The 16435-nt window shown below is 40.6% G+C and overlaps 1 protein-coding gene across 1 annotated transcript; it reads left to right on the top strand.

Moving 5' to 3' along the window:
* The first annotated feature begins 627 nt into the window (after positions 1 to 627).
* Positions 628 to 13375, top strand: LOC130151393 (uncharacterized). The gene is made up of 21 exons (XM_056343606.1): positions 628 to 650; positions 902 to 954; positions 2545 to 2637; positions 4049 to 4176; positions 4851 to 4994; positions 5644 to 5727; positions 6281 to 6448; positions 6517 to 6613; positions 6711 to 6934; positions 7697 to 7850; positions 7925 to 8133; positions 8220 to 8337; positions 8487 to 8692; positions 9141 to 9258; positions 9919 to 10088; positions 10870 to 10943; positions 11019 to 11146; positions 11945 to 12134; positions 12566 to 12707; positions 12947 to 13043; positions 13356 to 13375. The coding sequence occupies exons 1-21, from the start codon at positions 628 to 630 to the stop codon at positions 13373 to 13375; spliced, it is 2640 nt and encodes an 879-aa protein (XP_056199581.1).
* The last annotated feature ends 3060 nt before the right edge of the window (positions 13376 to 16435 follow it).

Below are 16435 nucleotides of genomic sequence, written 5' to 3'. Positions count from 1 at the left end.
CAGGAAGAAGGGAGGAGTGGCTGAAAGGTGATTTAAGGTTTAGGTTTCATTTCTCATTATCCTACTCTGATTTAATTGGTAATAAATTAAATTATTTTTCCCCAAGTCGAGTCTGTTTGCCCATGACAGTAATTGCAGAGTGATCTCTCCCTGCCCTTATCCCAACCCCCGACCTTTCTTTCCCTTGTCCAGCTGAGAACAGGGACAGAGCTGCTTGGCCATGGTCAAACCACCACACGGGGTAAAGAAGTGTAACTCCAAACCAACAAATTGCCACATGCTTTACCAGCACAGCACCAGCTGTTCTACTGTCCCCTGACAACCCAATAGTTAGGAGCTGGCAACTATCAAAATGGAGGAACCTAGAGGCCTCAGTAGGAGCAGATTTAATCAGTAAAGCAAATGAACAGGTGACATGAATTATAAGTTCATAGTTAGGAGGGTAAACAGCTGAAAATGAGTTTCATCAGTATAAAGGTGGCAGTCTTTCTATTTATCCCAAGACTCTGAGAAGTCAGAAAGGTTTTGCTTCTGTGTAAGGCTGATGAAGGAGTTTTTTGTTTCTGTGTGACTATAAAGGAGAGAAAAAAAAAACAACCCACACTCACAGGCTGAGCTAAATGTGCAATGGAGCTGAGTCTAGTACAGAGGTGAGAGTTTCATGGCTGCTAAATATAAATGGTCTTACCTAAGGTTTATATATTTAAATTTTTCTGGCTTACCTTCCCTGCTTTTCTAGTAGTGACTAAGGAAATCTCATTTTGTAACTTCTGGGTGTGGATCTGTAGCTCTAAACTGAAGACTAGTCTAATACCAAGGCCAGAACTTTCTGAGCACAGAAGTTTATTAGCAAGCTGTTATCACAGTTGAAGATGCTGCTAATCCCTGTTTTCTCTTACAGGTTGTTGCTAACAGGGATATTAATCTCTGAAATATGGACCTGGGAGAGACCAGGTAATGCTTCTGTAAACTGCTTTCAACATAACAGTTTCTAAGCTCTTTTCATAGGTGTTATGTGTGCTTGTGTGTGCGTTTCGGAGGAGTACGAAGCTGTTGTGGCAGCTGTTACTTGCACATTTTTCTGAGAAGCTCCAAGCATGCAGGTGTCTGTTGATAACTGCTTGTGGTCACTTTTTAGGTTTATGTACCATTATATTAAGCAAACCTTTCTACCTTGCCTCATTCTGGTAACAAGCACAGATGATTTAAGAAGGACTTAATTGTTGTTCTTGTTTTCTTTAACATAGTTATTGACAATACAATTACGTAAGGTTTTTAAATAATATAAAGATATCAGTACTTTGCCTGAAAAGAAACAGTTTTCATAACCAAAACTCTTGTCTACTTCAACTTTGTCCTTACAAAACAGAGGTGGTCCTAGATCAGCAGATACAGAGATCTGGTTCTAAGACTATCTGACCTACCTGCTGCAGGTGCTATATAAACATGATAGCATTTACCAAAGGTCAAAGTAAAAAGATACTTGAGGAGGTTTAATCCAGCTTGGAGCAATTGTATAGCTTCTGTACTGAATCAGATTGGTAGCTTAGACTATGGGCAGAATAAGGTCATGTTTGCCAGCACCTGTGAGCTGTGCCCTAGTATGAACATCTTTGATGTGGGAGTTGAACTTAAGGGTTCAGTGCTGAAATCTCTAGGAAAGATGATCCTCCAAGCCCTTGGAATACATCGTTATTATAAAAGGTCTAGTTGGTATTGGCTTACTTATGCTATGAAAACTTCTCTTTGAAACAACAAATCCCCATTTATTTGAAATGCATGTCAAACGAAAAGTCTTCTCTGGTCTCTACTCCTACATCTAGAACAGTTTATTCTGTTCAGCAGTTTGGAGGTTTGGCAGCCACAGCCTGGTTTATGCTGTGATGATAGCTTGGGACTTGAGCTTCTCAAGCCATTATCTTTGCTCCTGCGTGGTCATTTCCTACCATAAGCCACTGCCTTCTGGTATTTGGGCAAGTGAATAGGGTAGGCTGATGGGTAGCTGATGTGCCTGCTCCCACCCAGGTTTGGATTGTGGCTTCTTTTGAGAATAAGTGTGTATGGGTTTGTTTGTTTGTTTTGAAGTTTGTGGACTTTTGTTGGTTAGGTGTTTGGTGTGGGGTTGGTGTTTGTTTTGTTTTTGTTGGGGGGGGGGGGGGGGGGAGTGGGGCATGGTTTAAGGGTGGGTTTTTTCCTTAGGAGGGTGAGACTTCCTTGTTCTGTTTTATTCCATCAAACTTGTTCAGATTGGGGCAGCCAATTTACTGCACTTTTTTTGACCCTGTTCCAAAATCCTGTTTCCATGATTGGCTGTTGCAGGTAGCATTGCCAGCTGATCACCCAAGTATGCTAATATCAGGTCTGGCTTTTCTCCTGGAAATATCGCTGTTTTTTAAAATAAAACCCTCTAACACCTCCTGACCAGAGATGTTGGAATACAACTATCACAACACTGACTTTATAAAGCAATCTGGCAAGTAACAGATTTGTTTGTGTGTTACCTTTAATCCTCCTCTTACTAGCTTTTCAATACATTCAACACAGGACCCATGAGTTCAGAGTGCCTGGGGAACCTTTTGCGTATAACACTGAGCACAGAATACTTTGAGGACAAATACTTATCTTTTTCTGTTGTTGGTAAGTTGGTATAGAAGAACTTGGAGAGGGAATTACACATGGTGAAATGTTTAAAATTCTCTGAGGTCTTCCTATGCTTGAATTCCCTGCACTGTTCTAAGATTATAGAGCTTAGTAGGTTGGACCTTGTTGTTAATAAAGCCAAATGCTACCTTTATTTCTGTATAAAGTATCCTGCAGACAAGTTATGTGATAACTCGGTGATATCAAGTCTAATCATGGCTACCTTAGGACTCAAATGGAAATGCAGCTGGTAATTTCTAGGCATGTTAATGCTGGTAGATTTGCCTCCTGGTAAAAATGCTTTCCGGTAACAGCACATACTATTCTGAAAATTCACTTCCTGAAGCTGGCACTACACTACTGATTTTGCACTAGTGGCTTTCCACCCTCTTTGCTTACAACTAAGGGATTTGATGGAGGCTTATAAATTCTTAATGAATCTTAAGGGAAAACTAGCTGGGCCTTCTGGTTATGGGCTGGTAGTCAACAAGAGGTGCATTTGAGAGGTGCCCTGGAAGGGCAGAGTGAGAACTTCTGGGCTATAAACATTATCAGGTGTAAAATCATATGCATAAAATGTAAACTCGGGCTTGAACCTGCTCTCCATGCTAATTAGCTGTTGAACTATAGTCCATGCTATCCATAACATTCTAGGAAGGCAATGTTAAACTTGTGAAAAAATTAATATATGTTCTTTGGTCAGGTGTTTTCATCCCTACACAAAGAAAGGCACTCTGCAACTCGGATATGTACAGCTTGAACGTATAGAGCAATTTTTTTTTTTTGGGGGGGGGGGTGAGCCAAACTAAAGCCCAAAACACAAACAAAATAGCCCAAAACCACAAAGACCTTTTTGTAGCCTAAAAAAAATATCCAAGCTAAGCTTTATTGTCTTTGTCATCCTGGTAAGACCCTTAAAGAGACTTCATTGGTTGGGCAGGCACCAAAGAGAAATATGGGCCTGTGACAGCCACAGATCAGACTCCTGGTATTGCTAGGTTATCATCATCTGTCAGTCCTGATGACTTTGACACTGACTTAACTTCTGTGCTTACTGGGGGTTTTGCCCCTTTAGGATTTAATGATTTATTAATATAGAAAAATTAATCTTTTTTAATTTAGAAAGGATTAAATATTTCTATATTGGTAATATTTTTTTTTATCTTCAGTCCTTGAGCTGCTAGTGTCTTCTGTCCCAGTCTGTCTAATTCTACCTTTCTTACTTTCTATAGATATCACAGCTCTTTTTTTTGCCACTTTGCAATTTTCTTATGTCTGAGCCCAAGGTATGCAGTTAGGCCCTATTAGGGCAGGGTCAGCTGAACCCTGGGGCAAGGGCAGGTTGCTTGGGAAGTTTGCAGAGCAGGAGGTGAACTCATTAATACAGCTTTTCATTAATTGCCCATAGATCAATCTGGAATAGCCTGGGAGCTAGATGAGGCTGTGGCATCACAGTGTGGCTATACAGTAACTTACAGCAATTGGAGTACCGTTGAATTTCGTGCTTCTGCACTAAGCTGCCATTCTCACTTAGAGGTAAGTCTATTATAGGCATTTTTTTATTATGGTGCTGTTGTATACAAGCATTATGTGAAACATTACCAAATTATTGATAGATATTAACTGAGGTGCTGCAGTGTCTTGAACATCTATGTGCAGAAAATTATTTAATTATCCTCAAATGTATCCAGAGGTCTGAGACTATTCTGTCATATTGATATTTGAATGGCCTGCAGATGAACATATGAAGAACTATACCACATGAGCCCTTGAAGGGCAACTGTTTTCTCTTGGGTAAGAATAGGGAATTTTTTCTGGCAGCTGTGTTACACTCTGCTCTAATATTTAGTGTTTGAGACTTGTTAGGGTAAAAACTCACAAGCTTTGGCTGCTTGTGTTGCTTGCTCACTGCTACTATGTCATAAAACATAAGATTAGCTATATTGTAAAAAGCATTTTTTTGTCCAGTTCTGGGGGTATGTAAAAGGTTGAAGCTGCTCCCCAGAATTTATGTTGCTATGTAGCTGTATACCTAGATGCATATAGCCTACGTAGTCAATCAAGCAGAAAGCAGTAATGCTTCAGTATGGGTTTATTTTGTGCAGAGCTTAGTGGGTGGATGCTGTAATTTACTTTTAGGTCACAAGGACAGGTGGTGCCTAACTAGGGAAAATTAGCCTAACAGGCAAGTGTTCACTGTGTCCATGCAGAAAGATGTGTTCACAGTAACTATACAAATCAAAGCATCTCCTACTCCTGATATGAAAAATGCTACAACTCATCTGAAAAGTGCAAGTTGCTATTATGGTCCATGGAGTCAGAGAGAGCTAGTATGTGAAAGTAACTACATGGAGGTAAGTACTGGAAGTACTTATGGGAACGTACTTAAAGTACAGTAAGGAGGTGAGTACTGGAAGACGCTCTTTCTGAAGCTGATTAGATGCTAGGAATGTGTATTGGAAACAGTTTGAATGCCCTGCCATGAGCAATCCATCTTGAGTTTAGTGATGCATTTATATTATGCTTTGAAAGTCTACTTGCAAGCATTAATAGCCAATAAAGTTGTGAAATGGTATTCAAAAGGTTAAGCTAATGGATTGAACTCACTGAATGCTGCCTCAACAAATCTTATGTGAGATAAAAGAAATGAATACTTTCCAAAGGAACTTTCCCTACTGAATTTTCTGGGGAGAAATGGGGGGGGGGGGAGAGGGGCAGGGGCAGGAGGAGAGGGAGAGGGTGGGAAGGATTCCTCTTGAGAGTCAAGAACAAATTCCTGGCCTTAACTGGAAGTAGAAATGGGAAGATAGACAGAAACTGAAATCAAGTGGACAATAGATAATACACGATGCATGATGGCATCTTATGCCATAATTTTTCACTTGGCAGAAGGAAACCTCCCTCTAAGAAATGCTAGTTTCTTTTGAAAAAGACTTATAGGGTGTTGAAGACAAGGAAACAAGTGCTATCAGCAAACCCCTTACACAGGCTTTTTTCTTTCAGGTTTCTGTCAGGAAGGAGGTTCCACAGACTGTAAAAGACTTCACTCAAGATGAACCTGAGGACTGGACTCATGCCTTTCCAGAGGTAAAACTACAAGTTTTTTCTTCCTAGTAAAAATCTAGTGCTATTTCTGGCACAACCATCCTTCTAGTCTATGTCAACACAGTACAAAATGTCCTTTCCAAATGCACTTAAGCCGGAAGAGCAGAACTTCTGTACCAAGTGGGTTTAGTACATGGATTTTATACATTAGAAATCCAGGCAGCTGTAGGCCATGTATCCAAGAAAGAAATGGAAACTGATTTCTCAAAGAGCCTAGGAATCAAGTATTCCCCAGGCAAGAGACTGTGCAACAAAAACTGCCTGTAAGACCCCACGGTCCAGAAGTGAACTGTGGATAGGCTTTTCTTCTTGGACCCTGCATTTGCAATGCAGCAATGCAGTTGGTCTCTGATGCTCTTCATATGGGAAAGCTTTCTGTATGTGTGAGGGGGGAAAGCTGGAGGGGCATCTCACTAGCAGTATTTAGAATAAGGCAACAAAACTGCTGGGCTGTTCAGTAAAATACATTGTTGAATAGAGTTAATCTGTTACTTTGAACAACATGTTTAAACTGTTGATAAACTTCTCTGGGTAGGCAAAAGCAGGAGAAGCTTCAATATGGCAAATAGTATTCCATCAGCCAGAAGAAAAAAAGGCTCTGCTTGTAAGTGATGCTTGGAGTGCAGGTTATGGACTCAACACCACAGACACCAGGATTCTGCTGCGAATACCATACGCTGCTGTGCAAGTTCAGCTGGTAGAGGTTGGTACTCTTATTCCACCCTATCAAGGTACCAGGCTGTGTGAGTCTAACAAGATTTCTTCCTACAGGCTCAGGGAATTACCTTTTCTGCAGTGAGATCAAGTATGTTTTACAAACAGCGATGGATGATTCTGATGGTGGATACTGCTGTGGCATGTCCTGTAGGTGAGAAATGCAGTACCTTGCTCCAATGCTTTCAATGTACAGAGACTGACTTGCAACTAGAGTAATGAGCTGACAGCTCTCATATCTTGTCCCTAAGATGGTGTGGACTACACTAACAAAACGATAATCTGGACTGTTCCAAAATATGTTCAACCACTCTCTGCTGGAGCAACTAGCTTTAAAGATGTGCTTGTTGAAGCTGGTGTGAATCTACACAAACTCTCTGCCAAAGAAATGGATTCCAGGAAATATGTGTTATTGAATGACTTAAATGAAATTACAATGAAGATACCAATAGGTGCAGAAGGTGGCTATTACAAGGTTAGTGACTCATGTTAGGTGCCAAGCAACAGACTTTGTGGGGTTTTTTATTTTTTTGGTTTTTTTTTTCTGGGGAGGAATAATTCTTCATCCTGTTCCCTCCAAGTGAAGGGTGGGAGTGAGGGGGAGGAAAGGTGTATATTAAAAATTTCAAAAGCCCTGACCAAAGACAGCTCTTGTAAGCACCACTGTGTGAATAATTTTTTTTATCACAAGCACAAATGGACAGAATCCTACACAGAACTATTCCTCAGGTTAACACAGAGCTTTTGCATTTTAGTCCTGATGTCATAGTCCTTGGAGACAGTCCTAACTGCACTGTAAAGCATAAATGTGTTCTAGTGTATTTTACACAGACCACTTAAGAGAATGGTAATGACCCATTTGTCTACCAGACTGTATGATATTGGGAGAGGCTGAGGCTATACATCTAAATCTAGTTTCTAGGAGTGAAATGAATCTTGTACAAATGTAACAACTGAACTCCAAAGAAAGTGGCAGGAGGAGCCCTTTCACTGCTGAAACAGTCCCCTCCTGCTTTGGAACATGGGAGTGGGGGACAATTTTCCAAAGGAGGTTTTCTGAGTAATCTGATATAATCTAAACTCATAGGGATACAGCAAGTGCCTCTTAGGAGTTCATAATTCCTGAGCAGAGAAGGACGGTTGTCTGGAGCTGTAGTTCTAGCTGACCTCAAGATGTTACAACACAACTTTAATGTAAAACCATATTATACTAAAGGGTGTTGATTTGAAATTTTAGACTTCTGTGAGCAGCGGACAGCATGGGGCAAAATACGTCATCAACCTGTTTTTGGAACATCAGTGGGAAGATAACAAATGGGGACTAACCAAACATACTATCATCAAGGAAATAGAAACACCATTTGAACAAGTAGAACTTGCTATAGCCACCAGTAAGTAACTGAATGTTTAATTTACTGAAGGTTTTGGTACTGCTAATAGATAATGTTACTGTGTTCCTTTTCAGACTCAAATCTGAGTGTGAGGCTAATAAATGTGACAGTGGGAACATTCCTCCCAGATGTGGAGCTTGTCAACTTAACCATTGAGGGGGCAACTGTTGCTGTACCTGAAGCTGTTCAGCATGGATACCTAACACACGAGATCAAATATGCAAATGGAAGCAAAGCCTATGTAATTCAAGTCCAATTTGATGCGCCAAGCATTAAGAAAGAGGTGTGTACTATGACACAGCAGCATACCATGGTATAAAAATGATTACATCATTTAGTGATTTTAATTTCTAAATATGATTTTCCTAGTACATGAAAGCTGACATGAGAGCATACAACATGAATGTCACACTTGAATTTGTAACCCATCCAACAAGTGAGACCTTCGCTGTCCCAGTCAAAACAGTGTCAGCTGTTAAAGATGCAGGTAAACTAGTAGAATATGGGCAAAACTGTACCAGCTTGGCTGTGAACTCGTCTGTTAACTGGGCTGATTTCAGTCAGGGATACTGTCAAACTCTGGGATTAAACTCTGATGGCAGCTAGCGTGCTGGCTGACTCTTGACTGTATTACAGTATTGCCTAGTGCAAGAGGCTTTTGTGATGGGAGGAACCTTCACCTCATTATCACTCATGGGAATGTGGACCAAAACTGGCTACCCTTCATCTCTGACTGGCACCTGACCCCAGAGACTGTGCAGAAGTACAACTACAGCTTGAGGGACAATGGCACTCACTTGGCAATCTCTGTCCCTTTCCTTTCTTCCCATGTGAACTATGAGGTAAGGATGCCAGCATGTAGCAATTGAAAAGCATGCTCTAGCTGTGAGATGGCAACATGATACATGATGTCATTGAAGGTGAAATGAAACTTCCCTTTGAGATAGGCTTCAAAGGATTAATGGAGGACTGTTTTCTGCCCTTGGAAGAACACTTCAATTTCCCTTGGTTAATGTTGGCAGAAATAGGAAAAAAAAAAAATCTTTCTGCGAGCACTTTAAGGATGAGCTGTCTCTTAACGGCACCTGTATGTGCAATGGAGTTTGTATTGCAAAACGACTGGAAAAGTTCATTGTGTGGGCTTTGAAATTAAAAAAAATCTCCTGTGGATTTGACTTTGATCAAGCACTATTACCTTTGGCTTGTATAACCTGCCCTCTTTGTTTTTGAATACTTTAGTTGAACGGTATGTCTTTATTCTCTTGTTTAACCTGTGATTGTCATCTCTAGGATTTTCATACCTCTGGAATAAAGACTTCACTCCACTTAACCTTGAAGGATGGCATCACCTTGGCTAATAGGAAGCACTTCTCATTTTCCTGCAGATTTTCACCTTCAGAGCTAATACGTAATGTGTTGGGGATTAGCTGTTAATGCAATGAGTTGCATAATTAAGTCACACAAGCCCAGGCAATCTGAAATGTTTCTAGAGTTTATACTTGTGTGATACTCTGTTTGTCTGTCAGATTTCATACAAAGTAATATACTAGAAGGCAAGTCCAATTACAGATTGGAGTGGCTATCCTGTCTAGTACTGGAGGGGGGGAAGGAGGTGGAAAACTAGATCCCCTCACACCTCCAAAATCATGAAGCTTTTTTAAAAGGGTTTTTGTAGCTGTTTTTGACATTAAATGATTTGGTGGTGTTGGGGGTTTTTTTTGGTGGGGTATGGGGAGCATTGGCATGTAAATTAGCTATTCTAAAGCTACTCATCAATACTGAATGTACTGGATATCTTGGCTAGGAAAATCCTTTTGGGAGAGGGTGAGAATTCCTAGGAAAAGAGAAAGGTAAGGGAAATCACCAGCTTCATCCATGTAGTGCACACTTTACTGGCAGTTGGCCTGGAGAAAATCAGGTGTTAGTACTGAAAAGAGTCTTGCTCAAAGCTTAGCCCTTGTGAGCTGCCAAAGAAATTGCCAGCTAATCTATGCAGAACCTCTTTGTTGTGCTAGGCTCCAAAATAAAGGAGTTTGTGTCCTGACTTGCATGAAAATGTGTTTTTCAGAGTGCCTGCCCAATGGTACTGTGGTTATTACCGCAGTAAAAGTGGCAGGAGTTGCAGACCTGGACACTAGCCTGCTTGTCTTGAGGGACAGACGGTGCAAACCCAGCCTAGTGACAGAGAAGACTGCAACCTTCAAGTTCAATGTGAACACTTGTGGAACAAGTAGAAAGGTAAGGGCTTAGTCACAAGAAAAAAAAGTTTACTCTGTGTTGGGGCAGAGTTATTACTAGAACTGGCAGAGGCTCAGAGTTGAGCAGAAGTTGCAAGAAGGTCACAGATGACTTTTTGTTAAGTAATAAATCCACACTCTTTTTATGAAGATACTAAATTCAGTTGGGCAGAAGTTCTTGTTTGTAAAAATGGTTTTCAAGGTCAGAAGTGCTTTCTGAAACTAGCCTTCAGTTTAACACCTCTGAATTGCATAGTAATGGAATCAAATGTGAGTTTATGCTGTTGAGATATACTCATATGCCTTGCAGAAGCTGATTAGTGTTGCTAATGACTACTTGGCCCAAGACCAGAGTGGGTCCTGTGTTTACACAATACATAAGCTGCAGGGACAAAACAGTAAAGGATCAGGTTATGCTCAAATTCAGGTTATCACGAATGCAGCTTGCTTCTGCAAGTGTTTCATCTCATGCTATACATTGATCTTGTCAACAGAAACAACTGATCTCTATCTCTGGCCCAGTGTTCTCCCTTTTTGGGGTGTTATGTCATCTTGTCATATTCAAGGTGGTGTTAGCTAATAAACTGTTTCTTCTTGACTATGGTGTAGTTGCCAGCTTTAGTTCAGCAAGCGCAGAGCTGTTGGCCAGTAATTTCTGGCCATTCCTGAGCACACTTTGCTCATTGCAATCTACCAGTCAAGTGGAGAGATGTGGATATTGTGTCAAAATCAAAGTAAACTCTAATGTAACAGTCTTGTTTGTAATTATGTGTATCTTTCAGTTCAATAGCACAACCATGACATATGAAAACGATGTCCTCTATTTCAGACCTGACAATGGTACACCAGTATACCGGTAAGTGTCATGCCCTAGAAGGCTGTCCAAGGTATCTTGGTTCTGAAAAATCTAATGCTAAACCTTTTCCCTCAGACTGAAATTTGTATGCTGGTATGCAATCAAGCAGACTGTTGATGTCCAATACGAATCTAAGAAGAACCCACCACCCAGTATTAAGCCAGGGTTTGGCTCTCTTGCTCTTTCAATGAAGCTTTTCAAAGGTAACACTTATGATTAGACTCCATAGAACTACTGAACAGTTGAGACTGGAAGGCACATCTGAAGGTGATCTTGTCTATGCCTTGTGCTCAGGCAGGGCCACCTAGAATAGGTTGTGTCCAGATGACTTTTGTAAATCTCCAGGGATGAAGTGGAAACCTCTTCAAGGCTTCTAACAGAGGTTTTGTGTTCCAGAACCCAACATAAATGGTCAACTATCTGTAGTGGATCGGACTTAGCATCACTGACACATGTTTTCTTGCTTGGTCTGGGCATGCTAAATGTTTTGTGTAGCGGATGTAATGTCAGCTTCTCTCTGTCAACTCCCTAATTGTTGCTAAGCAGAGTTAGTACTGACTGAAATAATCGTAATCTGTGTCAGAAGGAAGCTACGTGCCATACTGCTGTAAAATGTTAACTGAGCTAGCAGAAAGGGTTAACTGAAGCCTGGACCAAATACCCACTCTGACTGGAGCGGCCTGATGAAGTTTTTTACTTCCCATCCCCCTGGTATTTCTTATAGAGACAGTTTTTGAATGAGTATCTTAGTCCAATGTTTTTTTTTCAGGAGCATCTCACTTATGGATCCTCAGAGCCAAGGAATACAGTTCAGATCTTTGCTTTCCTTGCCAGTTCTTACTTTCCTGCCATCCTATCAACATTTGTTGTCATTCATACACTCCCTCAGGTTTTAGTATAACTGTGCCAGAGTAATTGGTGGTGGAAAGATGAGTGAAGCGGAAAGTTTGTGAATACTTACTCTGTAAAAAGGGAACTTTAACATCAATACTCTCTTCTAGAGAAATCCTATTCAGAGCCCTACCAGGAATCGGAATATCCTGTGGTAAAATACCTGAGGGAGGCACTGTATTTTGAAGTTGAACTGCTCCAGCCTAAAGATGTAAGACTGGAACTAAACCTGAACAACTGCTGGGCTGCGAACTCCCAAAGCCAGGACAGCCTTCCACAATGGCCCATCCTTGTAAATGGGTAAGGAGGACTTCCTGCCTGTATTTGGTAACTGCCCAGCACAAGGCCCCTTACCTTAGCTGGGAGAAAAGGGGAAGAGGACAGAAGTTGGCTTGGATGCACTGTTCTGTCCTGGTGGGCACTTGCTGCTAGGCTGTGGAGTTCATGTCAGTGTCAGCACAGTGGCTATGCCTTCTGGTGGCAGCAGATCATGGGGCTGGCCAGCAATGCTTCTAGCTAACAGCTTCCAGCTGGAAAGAAAGAACAAGAAGCAACCCTGACTGTGGCCAAATGCACACCTCATCACTGGGGGAGGCTCTAGCCACACCCTTATGGTCCAAGGAAAACTGAGAAAAGCTCCTCTGTATTTCATTTTCTTGCTTTGTTTAAAGATCTAGTTAAAGTGATGAAGGTTTAGATTAAATATATTTTTTTTTCACTTTCCCCAAAAGATGCGAAAACAGTGAAGATTCCTACAGAACTGTCTTCCATGAAGTTAATTATAGCCTCAGAGGTAAACTTCCTCAGCACCTAAAGAGATTTGAAGTGAGGATGTTCACCTTTGTACAAGGCACAACTCTGTTACAAGAGCAGGTGAGATGTCTCCATGGTCTGCCACATGCTTGAGCCTGGAGCACAGCATGCAGCAAACACTGTGTAAAGTTTCAGCTGGCCAGGTGCTGCCTGGGGTAACTAGCCACCCCCTTGAAGGCATAACACTGTAAGACTAGCCACTTAGCAGTGTTCAGGTCACCTCCTTTGGGGTCAGTACACATATCATGTTTGCCAAATAAGACTTCTCTACACATAATATGAATATTCTTGTCTTGTAGCTGTATTTCCACTGCAGTGTGGTGATCTGCAGCACTACACAACAGCCTTCAGGCTTTCTTTGTCCAAAGAGATGCAATCCTGGGAAACACAGACTTGGTAAGAAAACAGGCACTTCTCAATTCACTCCTGAATCTTTGCTCAGCAATTATAGCATGTGCTGTCATGAGCTGTGGCAGATAACAGATTCCTAGTCCTAGCATGTGCTGTAAAGAAAACTAAAAGCTGAAATGTCTCACCAGATCATAGTGTGGAACCAATTCAGCGTGGGCAAGCATCATCTGGCGCAGTGCTTGTTAGGAAGGAAAACAACTAGCAGAGGTTCGTGTCAATCTTAAATTACGCTACTGGAATACCAAGTATGCTGCTGTTGTAACATAACACTTCTGTATGACTCTCTTCTCCTTGTAGGTGAATATGCTGACTTTTGACAGAGACTAAACAGAAACTATTTAGTTTCACGAAGCTGCAGTGAGGTGGCCTAAGCAAGCACAGCCTACCTAGACTTACAAGACATCTTGAAAGTATCTACTGGGAAAATATATTGACAGCCTCTACTGAGGAAAAGGGTCAGCTAACCAGTATGGATGTATCTTTGTCTTTAACATAAATTAGTGTGTTGCTGTCTTATATTTCTCTACAGTGTTAAACTCTTAGTCTTTTGTGGATTTACATCTGACCTAGTCTGCTCAGCTAGCAAGTCCAGAACTTCTGTCTAGTCACTTGGCAGTTGGAAGCTTTTTCGGGGGAGTAAGGGGAAGAAGGTGGCAACAGGTGTGAAGTCAATTGTAAATCACTTTGAGCCTTTTTAAAGTTTCAGTATGAATGAAAGATTTCAGGGAGCTTAATGTAGTAGAAAAAAGTGTTTTTTGAAGCAAGACAGGGTCAAACATGCTTGATCCTGTAGTGGCTATTGACAGGAACACTGCAGACTGGATCTTGCAGGTGTTGTGGCTTTGCATTGTCAAGTTGCCTTCTCTAGGTGGGGGAAATCTTTCACAGGTAACATCAGTGACTGCTTAGCTGAGTAAGCTGTCAGCCTAAACGGAAAAAAGCTTTTAGTGAAGACTCGCAGTAGTAACAATACATGGATTCTATCCATGAAGTGTTAAAGATTTTTACTTACTAGAGAACATGATGCTTATGAGCCCCTGTCAGATTATTGGGTTGTTTCTTTTTTTAATGGGAGGAAAATTTCTCCGTTTCTTCTTTGCATCTGAGCAGTGATGTGAAACCAGTTCAGATTCAATATTGTATTTTCCTGTTTGAAGGAAAGCTATTGTTTAGCATGAATCACTATCCCTTAGGGCTAAAGATATAATAATGGGTGTCTGTTTTTTAACTTTATATTAAATAGAATTATACTACAGGGAATTTCTGTGAAGGTTAACTTGAGCAAGAAACTATTTTGTGACTATTTGCACATTGTGAAAAAGCATGGTATCTAAAAGGTGGTAGCTCTGTTGCTACAATACCTGTACAGAGATCTCACTAAACAGTTTGTGCTATAATTACAAGTTCAAATTTGTAAGCCTCATCTGTCTTCCAGTTGCCTGCTAAGCATTTCTGTAGTAGATGTCTTTCACTGTTATTTCTGGGAAAATCTGTGTGGGCCTCATGATGAGGGCATGTCAGGTCCCTAGCTGTGCATCAAGACTGTTTTTCAATAGAGGAGGCTACTGTGATAAAGGAGTCTTATTTTGGTTACCTCTGTGGTAAGTGAAGACTAAAGCTGTGGAGCTGTGATATTGATCAATGAGATGTAAATATGCCAGCATGGGAATAAAAAAAATAAATAATGCAGAACACGTAAAGTCTGCTGTCAGGCTTACAAGTCAGGACTTTGTGCTTAGTGCTTTTCCCTACATTAACCCAGTGGGTTGAGCACTAGTTATTCCTCAGTCTGTGGACACAATCTATTGAGAAATCAAAGGACAGACCTATAATATGCTGCTAGGATTTTGCACTGAAGAGAACACAAGTATGGGTGTTGTAAGTGGTATGATGACTTCCCCGTGTCTTGCATCATGCTGCATGTCTGCCAAGAAATGAGACTGTTACAGTGTTTGCCATTCACTTATCTGGAGAAATCTTAATTTGCCGCAGCAGTGCTCTGCCAGCACGGCATAGGCTGCCTTGGGTAGCCTGAGCCACCTTCTCCCCTCTTACAGCATGCAAGGGGAAAACCCTAGCAACTAGTGGCTGCTCTGAGAACCAAGCATGGGGTTGGGCAGCCTATTCCAGTACTGTTAACTCAGTCTCAGTTGTGGCTTCCTGGGTTTCTGATTCCTTTCTTCAAACTAAGACTCAAGGGCAAGATCACTTAAGAATAGATATCTGGTACTTACAATCTTGTCTAAGGCACCTTAATTTCTTTCCATAAGATTAGTCAGTATCTTGAGATTCTTTATCTGATTATGGGGATTCAAGAGTTATTGAAAAGCAAGATGATGCCCAGGTAAACTGAACAGCTCTGCTTAGTGCCATTTTGCAAAATGGAAAGTGTTAGTAGATAAGATGGTCCTTTACTGTTTTGTTAGGGGGAAAAATCAAGGAGATTCCCTTCCATGTTTGGACTAGGATTTATATAAAGCTTCTTGTCAGATTTTCTAACAGCACGATACACAAAATCCATTTGAATATCAGTTAAAATCTTTTGAAAACATGACAGTAACGTTCTCTCCACCTCAGAGGTGTCTGTTTATACTAAAATTCAGGAACTGCCTTCCTGGTTATAAATATATATTCTATTAAAAAAAATAAATCCTCTTCAAGTGTTGCATCAACACCTCTTTGCCTTTTAAGTGGATATTTTATGACCACATGCTTTTCTCCCTGGTATTTGGGATGTTATTTTTATATCCCTGTTAACATAAGCTGAAAGCAGATCAATCTTCTTTGTTTATGCTTAATGTCTTTGGCAATTTTGACAGGTGAATGATAAAACTATAAGGAAAAAGAGAAGTCTGGTGTAATTTGTTTTTATAGGAAAATAGGCACAATAACCAAAGTGTACTACAGAAAGTTATTTCCTTTTCAAATAAATGGTGGTAAGCCAGTGCTACAAGTAGCCTCATTATATGTGGTCAGTGATAGTAAAAAAAAGAGATCTGCATTTCTATAGTCTGTGTTCAGTGACATGGTTAGTATATTAAAACTCTACTGCTTTGGTGATGTAAAGTAGCAACAACTTGCTATTAATACTAAAAAAATAAGAAAACTGACATTTACATTTTCTGCCCCAATTAATTTTCTCTTTTAGTACATTGGTTTACTCTTTATTTTAAATCTCAAAGTCTTCAGTAAATGTTATGCACCTATATCCAGAGGAAAATATGTTCTGACAATGATGTAATGATTTAGGAAGCCATGGTTCAAGTTTTGGCTTCTGCCACAAGTCTGTTCGAGTCTTCAGCTAGTCACTCCCATACTTACTGCTTTCATTTGTGTATATGAGTCCAGAAACACCTAAACACAGTGTTAGCACACTG

This window comes from Falco biarmicus, chromosome 6 (genome assembly GCF_023638135.1).
Source record: "Falco biarmicus isolate bFalBia1 chromosome 6, bFalBia1.pri, whole genome shotgun sequence".
NCBI lineage: Eukaryota > Metazoa > Chordata > Aves > Falconiformes > Falconidae > Falco > Falco biarmicus.
The sequence above is the reverse complement of the archived record's forward strand: the minus strand, read 5'-3'. Positions and strand labels throughout refer to the sequence as shown.